The 19,751-nt window shown below is 43.1% G+C and overlaps 2 protein-coding genes across 2 annotated transcripts; one reads left to right on the top strand and one right to left on the bottom strand.

Moving 5' to 3' along the window:
• Nucleotides 1-1,802: 1,802 nt before the first annotated feature.
• On the bottom strand, nt 1,803-7,158 carry TATDN3 (TatD DNase domain containing 3). Its single transcript, XM_086460619.1, has 10 exons — nt 7,072-7,158; nt 6,965-6,997; nt 6,794-6,867; nt 6,481-6,565; nt 5,760-5,822; nt 4,534-4,643; nt 4,079-4,134; nt 3,756-3,868; nt 2,561-2,641; nt 1,803-2,222 (listed from the first exon to the last, which is right to left on the bottom strand). Exons 1-10 carry the CDS (start codon nt 7,141-7,143, stop codon nt 2,079-2,081), a joined length of 831 nt encoding a protein of 276 aa, XP_086316745.1. The 5' UTR covers nt 7,144-7,158; the 3' UTR covers nt 1,803-2,078.
• NSL1 (NSL1 component of MIS12 kinetochore complex) lies at nt 7,142-19,509 on the top strand. The gene is made up of 6 exons (XM_086460618.1): nt 7,142-7,474; nt 7,736-7,820; nt 11,957-12,087; nt 14,589-14,643; nt 17,400-17,467; nt 18,072-19,509. Exons 1-6 carry the CDS (start codon nt 7,142-7,144, stop codon nt 18,348-18,350), a joined length of 951 nt encoding a protein of 316 aa, XP_086316744.1. The 3' UTR covers nt 18,351-19,509.
• Nucleotides 19,510-19,751: the final 242 nt, after the last annotated feature.

The following is a 19,751-nucleotide window of genomic DNA, read 5'->3' as shown; positions in this document are numbered from 1 at the left end:
CCACAGCAACGTTATCCCTTGCAGAGAGGGATTTTGAGCAGATTAAACACTTCATATTCCCCTTCTTGCAACACCAGTGTTTTCACCCAAAGCTAAGAGTTTTGTAGAGAACAACAATAAGGCAAAAACTGCAAGTATTTAGACACTGCCTGACTTTTTACTGGGAGCATCTCCATACATAATTGCATTCCCATGCAATACTGGGAGCCTTCCTGTCACACATGCAGCGGGACGCAAGTGTAAGGCTGCAGGTATCACCTGTTTAGCATCTCCAATGACAACGTGATTATTAATCATTCATGTAAATCACATTAATATTCTTAAGACTATTGCACACCTGTTCCCTAGCACCATCTGGAGGCAAACTCCATCCTTCACCCAATTTAGCAGATCCAGGACAACAAATGGCTCTAACTGCTCTGGGTCCAACATTCAGCAAAGATTCAGGTGTTTGCTGCTCAGAAGATGCCTTGTAATAGAGACAAATTATTCAAGTTCGGTTGTTTGCTGCAGGTCAAAAACTGTTCAGGAACATGTATTTAAACTTAATAAGCTAACTCTAAGCAAAAAGCAGAACACAGTTGTTCTGCTAAAGACAGCAAAAAAAAACCAATGTGCTTTTTTTTGAATGTGGTTTTAAGACAATGTGGTTTTATGAAATTGAGGAAGATGGGCACTGCTTACATTACAAGCTTTTGATACCCCTCCTTCCCCCCCCACCCCCAGCCCCCTCATCATCTGGGACCCCATACCTTCTCCACCTGCATCCTCCTTAAGACAGGAAAAAAACCCAAACCCTTGCCTTGCAGTCCTACATCCCAGAAGGCAGACATTAGAAAAATTCAGAACAGAGCATTACAAACCGTTTTGCAAAGGGGCAACCAGTAAGATGCCCTAACCAGGAAGACAGGAAAGAGTCTAATCTGAAAAATCACACAGGCACCCAAGACATAGAAGACACCCAAATCTTAAAGCCAAATGCTCTCACCATCAGCTGGTACGATGCATGATTTTGTACCTGAGGTGATCATGGATGAAATTAGTACTTGTGTATTTTCTTCACTGAGCAAGTAAAACTCCCTCTAGGGAGACAAAGCCTCCCCTGGCCTAGTGGCCCTCAGAGTAATTGAGTGTAATCTATAACTCACCTCGTTCATTGCTGGTTTATAGTCAGCAAAATTTTGATCAGTATTTCAACAAGCCCACATCCACACAGGTGCTGTGAGGGAGCATGAGATTCAGTTCTTAGGACACTGGGCAGCATAACAGAACCCACAGCAGACAGGCATCGCCAAGATCTCACAAAATGGGGCTTGTCTCCCTTTCACATCCTGCATCTCCTGATACTGAGCAGTCAGAAGAGTAAGTCCTTGAACTAAGACCAAACCCAGGCTTTGTCCTTTGAATAGGATTCAAAAAATAAAATGTAAGAAATCAAAGCAAATCCTTCTCAAAATAGCCAAGATCTGAGGAACTGTTAAGTTCCTTCATACAAGGGAAAAGGAAAGAAGGGCTATAATTATTTCCTTCCAACTGTATTTTGAACGAAATCAGGTGCTGCTTCTGCACCACTCACAGAGCCCAGTCAACACAACATACAGAGAATATCCTTCCAGCTGTTTTTTTTAATGGCTCAGAAAGGGATATGCAGTCTGAAAGTCCTAACAGGGGCTTTCATACCATGAGCGGGCCCACAACTGTGTGGCTTTCAGTCAGCAGAAATTACAGAGTAAGGGGGACATTAAGCACCTCACATTAGCCATCTCCTAGACCAGGAGCAGCTGAGCAAGAAGACTGAGAAACTAAACTTATGGTGCTGCTCTTTACAAAGTATTCGTTCAGAGACATAAGAGATGCAAATAAACAAGCTGTCTTTATCACATCCAAGAAATGACAATGGTGCATACCAAAGGTCTTTGAGAAATTCCCTATATTCATCCTATGCATCTATATAACATTCTGCTCACTTCTTGAACTTTCCAACAGTAAAACTCCACTTTAAGACAAGATGCACATTGGTTTTATACATTACACATAAATAACAGTTTCTGCAATATCATATATTTCAGTTTCTGAATCTATATCCGAAGAAAGTTCCGAAGCTTGGGGAATACTTTCAGTGCATTCTGTGTAGTTGCTTCCACAACCTCTTCAACTGGGATTCCTTTAATTTTGGCAATATATTCTGCAGCAATGTAAATATTTTTTGGTTCGTTTCTCACCTGAAAACAAACAAAAAAAACCCAGACCAAATTACAGATCCCTACAGATCACGGATGTTTCAGATTCAGTACTTCCTGACACAACTTCAGTGACATTGTGGCATGTATGCCAGAGAAATTACATGTATCTGTTCTTGGATTTTTGTCCTTTGTCCTGCCCATTCCCAGCCTCAGAAACACCAACTTTTTAATCTCAAAATTTTCACTGGGCAACCTCTTTCGTCCCTTGTACCCATGCTTACACTGCTTCACCCTCCCATGCCAGTAACTAACCTCCAAAAGGTATGGGTTTAGATATACATACATAGAAGTGTCATGTCCCACGCCCCATCATTTACCTGTTTTTCAGGCCCCAGAGCAGGAGAGTCCGTTTCCAAGCACATACTTTCCAGAGGTAACAGCTTCACAAGCTTCTGCTTCTTGAAGAAAATAAGACAGCTATTAAACGGTCTATGTACTTAGACCTGTGGGAAAAAAAGTATGAAGGGAAGATAACCTCTGCATTTAAAAGCAATGTAAAAGACTTTGGTGCCACTGTCTGCATTTTATCAACTATTTCAGAATGGAAGCAAGAATACCGGGAGCTGCTCAAGAAGTCCCTTCAAATTAGGATTAACCTGTTTTCTAAATATCTGGACTACTATTATCTACACACTGAATCCATTGTTATCATGTAGTTATTGCACAAAACACCCTATGTTTAGAGCTGCCAATGCAATTTTAATTTGCTGTTTTTCTGTGTATGTAATATTTGTGTACCTTTTTCCCATCCCTGCTTTTACCCCTCAACCCCACTTGAATCACACCTTTTCCTTTCTTTTCCTGAGAAAGAAAGTGATGATGGTGCAGGATGGAAACAGACTGCTACCCCAAAATAAGAAGTTAGCATACCTTGCAGCAGTCCAGAGTAGAAATTAAGAGAGCAGTCTCACCAAATCAAGGTGATGAGATTGAACCTGACCAATGCCGCCTTTGAGCAATCTAGCTGCTTCTGTGCTGGGCGCACCTTGTGATAATCACGATTTTTCAAAGGTCTGTAACTTATTAACAATTGTGAGCAGATTTCCTTTTGAACAGAAAGTGCCATAGCACCGAGATAAAACTAGTCCTTTTGCATGTGTCATGTCCTTACTCTAAAACAGTACAGCAACAGAAGCTTCCAAAGAAGAGCTCACTAGAAACCACATTAAAATGAGAAAAGAAAAACGCCTATTTTCTTAACTGTTGTTTGTCAGGAATAGCTGAACCATTTTAGCCAAAATTTCCCCTCAAAAGTCTAGACAAGGCAAAAGCCCCAGGTAGAAATTTAGCCAAAGTAAAAATGTGCAACACTATAAGCATCTGAAACTTCTGCTGAGAAGCGTCAGGTGACAGCAACCACACGTGAGTACCGACAGCCCCACTTCAAACTGTACAGACTTAGAAACCAAGCATATTCTTGAGCTGCACAGTGAAAACAGTCACGTTTGCCATCATGATAAGCTGACAGCTATCCCCAAGCATCGAGAAGGAGCAAACCCCTTTAAGTGTTACCTGTTCACTCCTTATAATGGAAGGAGGAATGGAGAAGAAGTAGCCAGCTTTCACCCCTTCCATTGCTACAGATGGCTTCCCATCAAACGCATGGAGCAACACCTTTGTAGCACCTCAAAGAAGCAAACCAAATCACTAGCCGTGTTCACAGGAGGTCTGTGATGTCAGCTGCCAACGGGGCCTCAGCCCCATAAAGAACAAATACAGAATCTCTGCACTATTCCTCCCAAGTTTCATGCACCCAAACCGATATGAGAACATGGCACAACTGAAGAAATTCTGTTGACAAAAGCCATGACAGAGAAAATGCATTAAAAACATACCTTGTTCCTTTAAGAGATTAATGGTCGGTCTTCCAGCTGAGCGGGAATGAACATTTCTGCACAGCATGGAGAGGCCCAGCGTTAGGAAATTCAGTAAACCACTTTTTTTTGTAAACACAAATAAACTAACAGCAGCTTGGGAAGCAAATAATTAATCTGTATTATACCTTTCCCTGGGAAAAAAAACTAGACATGTATATATGAATCATTTTAGCTACAGTGAAGATACAGCAACAACATAGCAGAGAGAGGACACAGAAGACCACTGTATGCAAGTGCAAACATAGGGAAAATTCTATAACTAAACCTCAAACTGGAGACTGACAGGACACTAATGCCAGTTTAATCCATGTAAGAAAAGTGCCGTGGGCTCTCAGTAACTATAAATCCTGGGAAATATTTCCACATGTTACTGAGATCTGGCAAATTCTCCTACTAGTATAAACAAAACCTACAAAGGCAAATCCAGTCTTCTTGCTAACTCAATCTGCTTGATCAAAACCTCTCTTTGTCCTTCCTTCTGTTCATCTGTGCTGGCAAATCTGGGAGTGAAATCTAGTCCAACCTGCAGTACAAGAAGAGAAGTGAAAAAATTTTACAGACCTAATGCTTGACTAAACCACAATACTGTATATAAAGGCAAAAAATGCTTCAAAACTGCAAGGCATTTCAAAATACACGTACTAGAGACTGCAACTAAAATGAGCTCAACTGTAGCTTAACTCAGACAGGAACCCATTCTCAACCATAAGCTTTTCAACTATGAAAGCATTTGTGGGCAGACAGTTACCAAGAAGTGTATTTAACATTTTAATCCATAAGTGGTTTTCTGGGGTTTTAGAGTCTATTGAGTATTATTTCAGATTAATTCTCAAATCTGGATCTCCAACACAAGTAAAATTTCTGACCTGAAACTGTAGCTTTAGTCCTATCTCTAGCAAAAATTACCCATTAATTCTATACTTCTTTGATTTAAACACGTTCAGGCAAAATTTAAAGTTTGTCAAAGCAGCCCCATTCACAGTTACACCAACCAAAGTCCTTGATATACAAGTACAATACGGCAAGTTTAGCTACAAAACTCTGCCAATGACTGCTTTCTCTGCAGCCAGGGCAGAACCAGCCATAAGTCCCTCTGGTACCACCACGCACAAGAGGCAGACTCTACCCTAAAGCTTTTAAGCCTCAACTAGTTTATAAACAAATGCAAGACAGAAGACAACGCATGGATACAGACAGATGAGGAATCACAAGAAGCAAGGATTGTACAAGTTGGTGAGGTGTACTGAAATCACAGTTTAGCCTAACTTTGTCAGGGAAGAAGGCACGAAGAATCTGAATGAGGATAATGATGTGACTCGGCACTTCACTGTGTCAGAGAACAGGTCAAAAGACATTAAGGTATAAGACGATATAGCATAATCATGCAATTCTTCCTACTAAATCCCCCAGTATAAATGCCATCTATTTCCTAATAATGACAATGAAGGAAAAGAGGGAATCAGGCAAATCTATGAAGGAAAGCTCCTAAGAGAATTACAAATTTGACTTAGCGCTTATTCAGACTGACAGCAATAGTTATTGCATACACAAAACCAACTATTCACTAACTTTTTGTAATTCTGCTGACAGATGCTGCCAAAGCCATAGATGTTTAAACAAGTAATGGAATTCTACTTACTTCTCCGATCCCCACCAATTTATCTTTGTAGAGTTCTATAAGCGGCAATGCAGCATCCAGATCCTGCAAGAACAAATTAAAAATGCAACCCTCACTGCCCTTTCAAGATGGAAGCGGTATGAACTCAACATTATGATTAAACTGGAGTTTCCTTCATTGTTTTAAACTCTGTACCTCAAAACTTTCTATTACTGTGAGTTGTGTGGTCAGACAAATTTTAGAAACCAGCAGGATTTTCCTTCTTTACTTAACGACCCTTCACTTCAACTTACATTTCCACAGAAGCAGAACACGTAATTAAAACAAGACCCATAAAAAGTCTATCAACATTAAACAGCTCCAGTCAGCTCTCCAAGTTTTTCAGGCTAAGGGCACAAAAGGTCGCCTTCCACTTCCCACACTAACAAAGGGACATCTGCAAACACACACGGGCGCTGTTCGCTGTAAGCAAAGCACACCTGGGATTTTTAAAACCGTTTCACTGCAGTAATGTGGCCAGATGACTTCAGTGAACAATTCTGCTTTAGGACTAACACAGACAAATGGATGTGCTACAAGACCCTGGGATTTGGTCCGCTGGGTCTTCTGTATTACAGAAGCACAGAAAAATCACTGGGCAGATCTGAACTTAAATCAGGCAGACCAGCGCATCCCGTCGTCTGCCCTGAGCAGTCCCAGCAGTACTTTACAGCCGCGCTGATCTAACTTCCCTGTGTTTTACCTTCAAAGTAACACTGCGCTGCTCCCCTGGCGAAACCTCTTGAACCGGGTGAACTCCCAGGCACGGCAAGACGAACCCTGGGAACCTAGGCACGGAACAGGCATCAGCAGCGTGAGACACCACAGGGAAAGCAAATTTAAAGTCAAAAAGAACGGCCGGCCTGGCCAAGGAAGAGGGCAGAGCGTCCCCCGTCAGCTCCCACGCTGCCAGTCGCTCCCGCCAAGGCGCGGACCCCGCGGCCGGGACACGGGTGGGCGCCGGCCTCTCCTTCCCCCCCCGCCCCCAGCCCCCAGCCCCCAGCCCAGCCTCGCACCTCTCCGACAGCGCCACGACGCTCCGGAACTCCCCCGCCTGCTCCGACACCACGACCAGCGCCGACACCGCCGCCTACGACAAACAGAAACCCCCGTCCCGCTGAGGCCGAGCCGGGGCGGGCGGTGGGGCCCGGGAGGAGAGGGGAGAGGGTCGCTGCCCGCCGCCTCACCTGCTCCGCCGCCCTCACCACGGCCGCCACGTCCTGCAAAAGACACGCACCGCCTTAGCGCCAGGGCCGCGCCGCCGCCACTCCCCGCCCGCCCCTCCGCGCCTCACCGCCTGGAAGCAGGGCGCGGCGAGGTGGCAGTGGCAGTCCACCGCTCCCGCCACCGCCGCCGCCGCCGCCATGCCGCGCCCGGGGCTGAAGGGAAAAGGCGGGGAGGCTGCGGGTTCTGCTTCCGGGCCGGCATTTTCCCTGCGTCCGAGGCGGGAAATGGCGGCTGGCCCAGCACCGCTGGTGTTGCCGCCGCCGGCGCCGCCGGGGGAGGTGGGCGCGGGGCCGTCGCTCAGCCCGGCTGCCGCCGCCGCCGCCGCCCGGCGGGACCCGCGAGTGCGGTGCTGCTCGCGGCGCGGCCTGGGCGAGGTGATGGCGCTCTGCGCGCCCTTCGTGCGGGCCCTGGCGCAGTGGCAGCAGGGCGGACCCGCCGCCGCCGCCGCCGCCGCGGGAGACGCGCTCTGGGTGAGGCTGAGGGAGGGGAACGGGGCGCGGGAAGGCCCGGCGCCACTGGGCCTCGTCTCTGAGCGCTTGTGCCCGCTCCTGCCAGGAGCACAAAGCTGAGGCGCCCCACCGTGTCGGCCCTCACGGTGGCGGGTTTATGTAGCTGCTTCCCCCAAGCCACAGGCCCGGGCAGGGCGGTGAGGCAGGAGGGGCCTTTCCAGCCGCAGATGTTGCGTACCTGTGCCTGAAGGATGGCTTGTCAGGCTCTCCCGTGTCTTGCAGAACTTCCAGACAGCGGTGCGGGAGAACGTTACCATTAATGGGCAGCCCTGGGAGGAGACTTCGCATGACTGTGACCTGCAGGGTAGTATGTGTTGGTTTCTATTAATTTCCTGCTGCATGGGTTTGGGTTTGGTTTTGCATGTGGTGTTTTTAATTGGGCAGTTTTTCTCTCAGCTGTCTGTGGTGGTGAGGATGCTCACGGAGCAGGTAAGGTCAGACTGCAGCTCAGCTGTGCCCGTGTAAAGATCTGAAGCGCCGCACTGCGGGAGCACAATTCTCGCGGAGCAGTTCATAAGTGAAAAGAAGGGTAACCAAGATGCGTAGGGACCTGTATCCATGACAAAAAGGAAGGGCCCTCAGGAGGGCTCTCATGAGTCAAGCCTCCTGCACTGCTGAAAAAGGAAGGTGAAAGTGCTTTGTTTGAAGGACCTTTTCTTGTTTGACACTTCTGCCAAGATCCTTACAGATCTTGAAGCACAAGTTCCAGCTATCACTAGTACGATGACTGCAGAACTTAAAGGATCTGCTCTTGACTACCAGAGAAAAGTAGCTTGGAGACTCTTCAAGTGTTTGATATTAACATGGGGAAAATAAAGGCTTAACTAAGCTGTCTTGCTGGAAAGTCTACAGCAAGCTTTTAGAAAGGTGATATTTCAAAGCAAGTTTTTTCATTTGGGAGGTTAGGAAAGAGTATATTCTATTTCATCGGCTTCCCTTATCAGAATAAAGGGAGTATGCAAAATTTAATGGAATAGGGTGAGGTGATCTGTTTTTAAAGCTAGAACACAGCAATAGGATCCAAGTCTGGAGGCTTCCTGCCCTCTCTGGGCAATCAGTTTCTGTGTTTGACTGCCCTGACGGTGAAAAATTCCTTCCCTGTGGCCTGTTGGAATTTGCTTTACTGTAACATATCTGTTGCCTCTTGCTGCACACCTCTGAGAAGAGCCTGCCTCTGTCTGCTCTAGAACCACCCTTTAGGTAGCAGAGGGTAGCAGCTAAAGTACCCCATAGCCTTCTGTTCTCCAGGATGAACAAACCCAGCTCTCTCAGATGCTTCTCGTACATCATGTGCTCCAGATGCCAGCCCTCTTTGTGGTGTTCTGTTGGAATTGCTCCGGTACTCAATGACACAGGCTCCCAGAGCATCCAAACTAGGGTGTTATGGTCTGGGTAGGTGAGAATCATGGCTGGATCATTGAGCTCAGAGGGTAGTGTTTAGTGGTTCATGCTTTTACCTCAGGGCTGATTACAAGCAGAGTTCCTCAGGTGTCTGTTCTGGGACCTGTTCTTGGTAATGTCTTTGTTGGTGGCCTGGAGAAGGAGATAGGGAGGAGGAGATGGAAGGTGCCTTCACCCAATTTGCAGCTGACATCAACCAGGGTGGGGTGCAGTGAATAGACTCAAGGGCAAGCCCATTCAGTGGAACCTAAACAGGTTGGAAAAATGCATTGGGGAATCTCGTGAAATTCAGCAAGGACAACAAGCAAGGCCTTAGACCTGGGAAGGGATAACCCCCTGCAGACATGTGGGATGAAAAGGACCTGAGGGTCCTGGCCGGCTAACCATGAGCCAGCCTAGTATATGATGTTAACAGGAGCGTAGTCAGTAGATCCAAGGAAGTGATTATTTGCTTTTACTGGGTGCTTGCTAGAGCACATCTGGAGTAGTACACTCAATTTTGGGCCACCTGTTCTAGGAAAGTTGTTGAGTGAGCTCATCAGAGGCTTCCAGGATGGCCAGAGGACTGGAGCACTTGCCCTGTGAGTTGAGACTGAGGGAACTGGCTTGTTTAGCCCAGAGAAGAGAAGCCAGCCTTCCACTACCTGCAAGGAAGTTACTGAGAATGTGGAGTCAGGCAATTTGTTGAGGTGTGTAGTGGGAGAATCAGAGGCAAAGGTCAAATTGAAAGGGGAAGTTCTGACCCTTGTTGACTATTAGGATAACTGAGCATTGGAAAAGGTTGCCCAGGGAGCTTGTGTGGCCTCTAGCACTGGAGGCTTCCAAGAACCAACTGGACAAGTGTCCCGAGTAATCTGGCTTGAACTGGATGTTGACCCTGCTGTGAGCAGGAGGCTTGAGTCACGAGAGCCCTCCTGAGGCCCTTTCCAGCCTGAGTGATCTTGTGTTGGGGACACTGGCCGAGAGACCCTAGTAGTATGTCTGTTGCTACTATTTAATATGCAAATGAAGTAAATGTTTAAAATTATTGCTATATAATCACATAATTATATGTAATATATACAGTATTATATATGTTACGTGTTGTATTTTGAAGAATAGTAATGGAGATTCTCCATAGTCTGGTGTCCAAAGAAAATTTCAGTGTGATTTGTTTGCTGGCCTGTGTTAACGTTAGATGTTCTTTGCCCGAAACTTGATGCTTTTTACAGTTGCATGAAGGCAAAAATACAGATATATTGAACTGGCTATGGAGAAAGAGCTCTTTGAACTGTTTTTTGGTGAGGAAGCTTCTGCAGTTGTAGTTCTAGAATGATAAAACTCCCTCTCCTTTAACTACAAAGTCAAAAATGCACTGGTCTTGCAATGCAGAATGCTGAACTGATTCAGCCTCGCTTAACTAATTCCAGTGTGTTCAAAAATTCATAAGAGGATTTTCTTAACAGGAGAACCTTGTCTGGTTGGATGTTGTTTGCAGTAAGTTAGCCCTTGCCTGTACAAGTCTAACTTTATGCCAGCTGAGGTGCTGTTGTCTTCCTACAGCTGGCACAAAGCACGTGTAAGGACTGTATGGTGCTTTTTAATTCAACATAAATTTACTTGTGTGCCTTTCTCTGATCTAGTTTGAATCACCAAGTGTTCCGGCATTTTGGGCCTTTGCTGTTTACATTGACCAGTGGCTCAGGTCTTTCCTCTCTATACTTAAATGATTTCATGGTGATCCTAAAACGAATGACAAACCCACAAACTCTTAAAACCTTGATTTTGCCTTTCTGAGGTTTACAATCGCCTGATTCTGCACAGATTGACCAAGAGGGGGTGCTCAATATCCATTCTTTACCACTAGATTGAAAACTGTATAGCTTGCAAGCTGTGCTCAAGATGTTAGTGGGGACAGTGACTTTAAATGCTAAGGAGTTTGCAAAATTAAATTAAAAAAAAAAATAAAAAAGCAAGGCTGTTGCCAACGTTTCAAATCTCCACCAGGAGAGAAAAATTACTGGACTATGCAGATGGAAAAATACAGAAATATACACTACCTTTCAGTTAGACACAGTTAGGATGTTAAGATTGAGTGGTTAATTCTGTTTTCTTCTATAACTCTTGATTTTTGTAGTTTGTAATGATGGTGTGTAATGTCAGGACAGGGCAAGCATTTACTAAATTTTGAAATCAGCTTTAAAATACTTTTAAATACACTTTTAAAATACCAGCTTTTAAAATTGTTTAATTTAATTGCAATCTTGAAGAAGCTGAGTAGATGTAGTAGGGTAGCACTAGTCAAAACACTTCAGTCAAGAGCTGAAAAGAGGTTCTAGGTATTTAGTCTAATCTTACGATTGGAAAAGCAAGCTGTGAAAGCTAACTCCTACCAGATACAGTTTCTTGGGCCTCACATGTTGAAAGCAGACACGTTTTGGTTTTTTGGAAACTCGTATGACTAGTAATTACAGATGTCCTCAGGATGCAGAGTATTTCCAGGAGCCGTATTTCATTAGGGTAGCGTTGCAAATTGTCAAAGATTCATAGATGGATTTTAAAATAAAACTATGTATCTGTGCTTTATATGATATAAAATCAGTTAGGCTTCAGATTACTGTTTAGACAGTTGGTGTTTGTTTAATGCCTGAAAATTACACAGATAAACCATTTTTCTCGCTGCATCTTTCATTGCCTTTCTTCAGTTGAAAAATGAATTCTCTCAGAAGATAACCATTTCTTTGCAAGATTTTCTGTATCAATTCAGAGTTCGTAAAGAAAAACATCTTTGATTTTCCCCCCAGACAGTTCTCTGTCCACCCACACGCCCGCATCCCCCAGCTCATTTACTTCAAAAGTAACCATCCAACATCAAGTTGTGCTCCAATTTCTGTATCGCGTTAGCAATGAGATTCAAGACGTGCATTTATCTCTTCATTGATAATCATGTATGATTTCTTATTTCAGATCTAAAGCTTTTTTTTTTCCTTATAACTTTGTCTCAAATAAAAAAAATAAGTAGGAGAATCCCTACAGTACTTTTGTGTGTTTGTTGCTTTTTAGGTTCCAGCATTAAAATTCTGGAGGATCAGTTTGATGAACTAATAGTGGCGACATCAACAAAGCGCAAGCAGTGGCCTAAAAAGATACTGGTGCATGCTATCCAAACCATGAAAGCAGAGCAAGAGATGTTGGTGAGTAACCTGAGATTTTCAGAAAACCTTTGCATGTGGTAGCTGCTAACCGTGTGTAACTTGAAGAAATAAATCATCCAATGTTGACCTTTAAGCTCCTTCCCGTAGTTCCTTTTGATTCTTTGTCCTATAATGAAATTGGCTTTTTTTGCATTGATTTATTCTTCAGTAAAATAAGGGTTACTAGAAGGTGTTGTGACTATGTGACTTGGGCCAGTGGCACAGTTCAGCCAGTTACTTAAGCAGGGTGTTTGACACGATGACTCATGATTTACAAGCCAGTATCTGCCTATTTATCTTGTCAAATCCGGGTTTCTGAAATCCTTGGCTGAAGGCTGGTTGAAGTACTAAGTGTTCTGATACGTACAGATAGATATTATCATGTGCAGTGTATGACTTTTTAAAAGATGCCGGTGTTTTCCTAAGTGCTTTTGTTGAGCTCATGATGACATTGAGCATGTACTTTCAGTAAAGAAAAGAGAAAAAAAAAATGTGGATTAATGAATAGCTGCAGTAATTTCTCTGGTTTTTTGACACTTAAGTGTAACGTAATTACTGGCATTCAGCAACCCGTTCGTGTCCTTGGTTGCTGAATGTCCTTCCTGCAGTTACGTTAGGCCTGCCCTTTGCTTACCTGCTGATTAGTTAGGAGTTAATTTCCCTTGGAAAAAAAAAAAAAGGACAAGAGACAGTGGGCACAAGTGGAAATACAGGAGATTCCATTTAACCATTAAAAAACCCAAACAAAACCCCAAACCTGTGAGGGTAGTCAAACACTGGCACAGGTTGCCCAGTGAGACTGTGGAGTCTCCACCCTTGGAGGTATTCAAAAAACTGACTGGATGAGGCCCTGAGCAACCTGCTCTAGTTGGCCCTGCTTCCAATAGACTGTCTTTAGAATTCCTTCCTTCCCTTTCCAACCTCAGCTATTCCATGGCTCTACACTAAAGAAGACGGATTTTTTTAGGAAGTTATTTGAGAGCCTACATTGCATTTCTGAGGACTAAAATTGACAAAAGTAACTTTCTAGGTTAGCCAGGCATAGATGATTTACAGTAAGTAAAAGTGCATGGGTATATATTTGTGTTAAATCTGAAATATTTTCTAACATACATTGCATTTTGTAATCTCTCTCTTTTGTCAATATATCAAGTATGTTGAACACACTAAAAAATCAAGCAAAATTAAAATATGCTGTTGTATAACACAAAGGTTTAACAAGACCTTTTAGTCTTTCTGCAAAAGGAAAACACTACCCTTTTCTGTTGCTGACCTCTTCAAATTTTACACCACCACGACTAGATGATGATTTTAATTACAAGTGTCTGCAAAATACAGAAATTCTTTAGTTTGTCTCTGTAAATGAAGTGCCTTTTTTTTTTTTTTTTCCACTCTTAGCTACTTCTGTAAAGTTACTAGTGGTTTCTCTGCTTTTGGTTGAGGAATTTTAATGTTCTGTTTGACCCTAGCTACTCCTGCGGTGCGTGTTTTCTGAGGCATAAAGAGCAGCTATGAAGATGCAGTAATTAACTGCCGTTTATCAGGAGAGAACCACTCATATAGCTTGGTGATCTCCCTGTAATTGCCAAAGCAAGAGATTGTCCTGTAGGTTTTCGGTCAATAACGTTCTGTTATGTTTGAGGATAACACAAGCAATGTTTGATCTGCTTGGAGCTGTTGCTGTAAACTTGCTAAGAACTGTGTGATCTGTGAAAAATTTGCTCTGGTAAAACTACAAGGAGGAATAATTAACTTTCCTCCGACTTGTTTTTGGTTGAAGAAGGTTGAGAGACAGCTCCTGAAGTGGAGAAAAATACGAACTTGCAGATGATATAGCTTACGTTCCCATGTCTTTGCCTTGTTTCCTTCTTGCCTGGTAGTTACATCTAATTCCACCATTAATATAACTGAATATTAGTGGTGTTCATTATTAGTTAACTTCAAGTCACAATTAACTGATGTCAAGTCACAAGACTCACAGTAGGACCAAAGAGCCAGAGAGCCTGGTCTGTGAAGGAGAGTGTTCTTACTCATGCATAAGTAATAGCAGGGCTAGCATGCAGTCCTTTAAATAGTTTTCTTTTTCTTAGCTTTTTGTCTTAATGTACCCTTTGTTGGAGTTTGCTCCTCTGTGAAAGCGTACTGTTTTTGTGAATGGCTCCTTAGAAGCCTTTTTCCTCAGTTGTGCAGCAGGTGGCAATGCTTTTTCCAAAATGCCTGGACTTCAATTTAGTTCTCATGCTTCAGTAATTAGAATTCTGCAAACTAAAGCAGATTTTGGAGATGTGGGCGCAGTGAACGTAACTGTGTTAACCAGAATGCTATTTCCAGTAACTGAGTATCTGTAATAAACAGTTACCTCTAATACCTCCTTTGTCTACATAATTTCACCACCATCTCCTTGTATTAGCATTTCTCTGTTGTTCTGATTTCTGTGTGTATATCAGATATTTATTAAATTAAGAGGGTATTTCCGAATTTTTCTTTTTTTTAATATGCAGAAGCTCTACCAGCCTGTTGTAACACCAGAAGAGATAAGATCACAGCCTTCTCAAGGTAAGGATCATCCTGGGGAGGGCAGCTGTCCTGAGGAAGCTCTGCCGGCCTTACTGGCTAGCTGTAAATGTTTAAGAAGCTTTCTTTAAACTTGTTTAAAATGATTGACTGTTTAAATAATTAACTAAAATAGCTAGAAATTTGTCATAGTTGAATGTATTGCTGCATCAGTTGCCGTACCCATTTCTCTTCTGAGTGCTGTCTGCTGTAGGGCACTTAAAGGCAAAAGCTGGCTGCTGCGTGGCTATGGAGTAGACTTGTCACAGAGCCACCCTCAGCAGGTTTTCTTACTTCTTTCCTTCACCGCTGGCGGGGGCCAGATGGGGAACTAGATGGATCGCTGACATTATACTTTGACTTTTCTTGTGTTCCTTTTACACGAATACTAGAAATGCTTCGGTCTCTCTTCCTAATCGGTCAGTTTCTTCAGGGAATTGAAAGCAATTGTGTAGTACTCGGTGATGGCAGTGCTGACTCTCCTGACTTGCACACTAGGCATCAGATTTTATCCTGCCTGTGTCATTTTGTAAGGGTTGATGAAGAAACAAAAACCTGCCAACAATGGCATGAGTTTGCTACGTGCTTTTGAAAGATGCCTTATACAAACTCCTTGGAGCAAGGTGGCGTGTGTTGCAGTTGGTGGTTGGGATGTGCTTTTTCGAGGCTGGCCTTGAGAAACTGTAAGTTTTGTCCTGCCTGTTCTTAAGTATTGAAAAATGTCAGAGTTTCCCAATGCTGTTCGAAGTTGAAAAGCACGGTTGCAGAACCCTTGCTGTGGGTTACTGCACGTGGTGTAAAGCTGGTGTAACAAGTAGTGGTGTTACACGAAGTTTGAGAAGCTGAGCTTAATCTTCCAGTTCTCACCCTGCTGATCTAACTTCACTCTAAGCGTCGTTTCCTCTTTGTAAACAGGAGACGTTGCTTCCAGAAATGCCAGCCTGTGCAGCAAAGCAGCTAACAGGAGCAGTGAAGAGCGTCACTTCATATCTAGGTTTCTTTTGGTTTCCAGTGTCCAGATCTATGCTTTTCTGATGTGAACCAACTGCTTCTTGTAAGCTTGCACTTTGGTATAGCCTTTTTAGGTTTGGTGACAGCAAAGTCCTAGCCAAGATAGCGTAGCGTTTGTGCTGAATTTTGGTATTATGTAGTCTTTGGGAAGTTTATGTATCCCAGTTTAGCAAGTACAGTGGCCAGAAACCAAAAATGTTTAGATTACTCAATACCTTTCGTTTCCTTTTTTCATTTCCCTATGTTTTGGAAAGCCTTGAACACTGAGGAATATAATGTTGTCCATGTCAAGCTGAACTCCTGCAAGCAAATTTCGTTTAGCTGTGTGTTAGTCCTTATAACTGGAATAATCCAAGTAGTTCTTTTTACTTTTACTTTGCTTCTTCCTTGCCATTTCGTAGGGTCCCCAGTGTTCTAATCCCAATACTGTACTGTATGAATGCTTCATTATGGACATGTCCTTCTTTTGGAGAATGTACATTCGTAGGCGTCTGAGGTGTGTTTAAAGAGGCTGCTGTTGGACTGCTTTTCCTTCCAAACTCTGAATGATGATGCATTTTAGCATCTGTGTTCGTACAAGGGTCATCTCTTCCCGACCCGTGTCTGACCAGCACGCTGCGCGTGCAGGCAGAGGGTTAGCAAAGCACCGTTCCCTGCTGCTCGCTTCGTTTCAGCAGGGGCTCGCTATTGCCCTGAGCTGAAATACAGCGATGGATTTAAATTGCCTGCAGTATCACTAACGAGACTGACTTCGAAGCCGAATGCCGTGTTTAACCCTGGAAGGGTTTAGGGGGGTGTGCACCGTCTGGCGTTGTGTCCTGCTGCAGGCACTGGTGAAACCCTACAGAAAAACAGTGGTGGTGGAGGTGAGGCTGCTTAGTTCCCAGGAGCATGCTTGCTTACCTGCTGATTTTAAGTTTTTGTGGATGGCATAGCATTGCAGACAGAGTAGGGGTGGAGAACATGCACACCAGTTTTGTAACAACTTGAAGAGTTTAACTCTTGAGTAAAGAATTATTGTGTGTAAATTGTCAAAAACATAGATTGTGTTGATGGTCTTGCTGTATTGCTACTGCAATCAAATATATGCCATTTTCCCCCAGTATTCTGCATCTGCCTGCTTCAGTGTTCTGAAAGCTCCTTTTTCTTTCTTTACTTATTAACCTAGCAGAATTAATTCAGTTCATGTCGTTTACACTTGGTTCTTTTTATTCTTGATGTTAACGCTTGGTAAGTTAAGCTGGGAGGAAAATGTGGCCTTTATTGTAAAAGCTGACTTCTTAGAGCTGTGAGATTATTTTTTTCCCCACCTTAAAATGGGTTTCCTTCATCTCATTTTCTCCACAGTTGTGTTTATTCTTTCATGCATTGTTATCAAATGTAATATGAGCTCGAAAGGTTTGAAAACAGATTATTTTTTTTCTTTCTAACTGTTCTCTTTATGTCAAATACTGTCTTTGTGTCTCATGTTTTGTATAAGCTGTAGGTTTTCTAGTGAAGAACTTTGTGAATTGCTGTAGTTGAGACCACTAGACACTACTACCTTTTGAGTGATAAAGAGTAATAGTAGTAAGACACAGCATACAAGCTGTCATCCTCGATGCTATGATGAAAGGGATGTTGTAGGTTTAAGTTTTATATGGGGTCTCTGCTGCTTTTCTGTCCGATTTCGAAGAAGCTGGTAGCAAGTCCTGTGGGGAAGGAGTTAGGTTTCAGAAGTTTATTTGGGCTTTTATGTTTTTCTGTAGATGCTTACATCGCAGATCTGAAGCAGATGACAGAACTGGTGTCCAAACAGATCAGTGGAGCAATGAAGGTGAGATCTCTGGGTGCTCCAAGAGGGTCTATTTTTATTTTCTTGATCTGATAGTATGTCACAAAAGAGGGGTTCTAACTCACCTTGGTTATAGTTTTGTACAAAAAAGCCCACGTGTGTGGCTTCGAAGCAAGTACATCTTTAACTCTGGACTGCTGAAGTTGTATCTGTAGAGCGTTCCCCCTCACATGGTGGTGGGGAAGATTACCCTGTGGCTACAGGAAATACTTTTTACGGAGGTTTTAGAACCTGTGGCATCTGAAAAATAAAACATCTTTTGAAGACCTGTACAACTTCATACAGCACGTGGTGTTTATTACTTCAGTACCAGCTCAGACAGGATCGAGGTGTTCCTGTGGTACTCGGCGTACAGATGGTACGAAGGAGCGTTTAAACTTGGCCCACTCGGCGCCTGGCTTTGACTGCGCACCCTGGTCGCTGTTAGGCTGGTGGCTCTGAGTTCCCAGCCTTCGCCTGCCGTCCTAAGGATCATCTCTGCAGACACTAAAGCTTTTGTGCCTCTCAGAATCTAGTTACTGTATTTCATTCATTGTAACCGCTGTTCTTCCCACGTAACCTGAGATACTTGGGTTTGTTTTTGCAGTCTCTCCCAGCACTAATAGAACGAGCAGAAGGTTTTTCCCAAGCGTTAACTTGGCAACCAACGCTGGAACTCTGCAAGCTGCGGCAAGAAGTCTTTGCTGGCTGCAAGGCAAAGGAGGAAAATAACGTCCAAAATTTCATATCACCAGGAGAAGTTACACCAACAGACACTGATACCAGTAAAAATCCTTGTGTTTTGCTGAAAAGAAAAAAACCCATAGATTCACCAGAACGAAGACGCTACCCACTTCGACGGAGGAAGATTATTCTCAGCACATGAGTTTCTCATTTAGTGTTTTCAGATTGGAAACTCAGTTGTACTCTTGTTCAGTTTTCTTAAAACATCGTCTCCCCTGTAATTCAGTGCTATACATGGGAGTTTCCTTATTTATTGTATTTAAATATTTCTGGTTTTACCGTCACACACGCTTGATGGTATAAGAAAGCCTATGCATACCAGTAGCATCTGATATCCAGCAAGTATATTTGTTGATTAACTCATTTTTTGCTCTTTCATTACGGCATTTAGCTTGAGTCCTACTGCTTCTCAGAGCCTGCATGCATGCTTTGTGTGTGCGGGCAGTCTGTCAGTAAACCACTGAGTGCTCAGCTGCATTAAGCATGTCTCTAAAAAGGTTGGAGAATGTCGTTCTCCTCTTGCATCTTCATTTGTTACTGAGTTGGTTGGCTATTTTTTTAATAAATAAATTAAAAAGGAATTCACACTGGAGGATATTGAAACAGCAGATTTGATACAATGTTTGTTTTTAGAAAATCCACACACAAATGGGACGTTGGTCCCTGCTGTTCCACCCTCCCTGAATTTAGGTCGGCTGGGCTTATTTATAGTCAAGTTTGTTTAAACTTACACTTTTAGTAATTGTATGTATTTACTCGGATCGTGCCCTTCTGAACAAGGGTACAAGCATCCACATCTTGCCGTCTGCTATTTCATGTCATGTAATCCAATTATGCAGTCTGGGGGTTTCCTGGGACAATATTTCTACACATTGCAGGATCTTGACTTGGGTCATGTATGCGTTTGTGGTGTTTGACTAAGCTTTAAAGCTCAGTAGAGACTACCAGTAAGTGGTATTAACTTGAGCTAACTTACTTCTTTTTTTTTCTTTATACGTTAGTATGTAGGCAATTGCACAGTAGTACTAAACTGAACGTTGTGCCTTAGCCATTCGTAACTCCTTCTGGTTTATGATTGCCTGTGCTTGCAGTAAATACTCATGTCTAGTATGTAACTTATTTCTCATACAGTAAATGGAGGGGTTTTTTAAAAGCTTTATTAATGAAATGTATCGTGGTAAGAAGATAGGTCAAACTTAATGTTGGAGAGACTGAAATTTTTTAAAAAACATGTGACAGAGTTTAGCATCATTTATTTTGTAAAGGTGAACTTCTGTAGTGAGACCTTGTATATTTAATCATACGTAAGTATTTGCTTCCCAACGCCCTTGTATATACAAACTTGTGTTTTTATACAAAGAAAATTAAATCAATTAGGAAGATCAAAGTTTCAGATAATGTTGTCTGTTCTAATCCTGGAATAGATGGTGACTGAACAGCGAGCGTACTTCAGAAGACATCTGTGTTAAATTTTGGCTGGAGTAACTGAAGTAGTTCCACTGACTGCCTTTGAACTTACAACTGTTATTAATCTCGGGGCTAC

The sequence above is a fragment of the Leptosomus discolor genome, chromosome 2 (assembly GCF_034619465.1).
Source record: "Leptosomus discolor isolate bLepDis1 chromosome 2, bLepDis1.hap2, whole genome shotgun sequence".
NCBI classification, from domain to species: domain Eukaryota; kingdom Metazoa; phylum Chordata; class Aves; order Leptosomiformes; family Leptosomidae; genus Leptosomus; species Leptosomus discolor.
The sequence above is the reverse complement of the archived record's forward strand: the minus strand, read 5'-3'. Positions and strand labels throughout refer to the sequence as shown.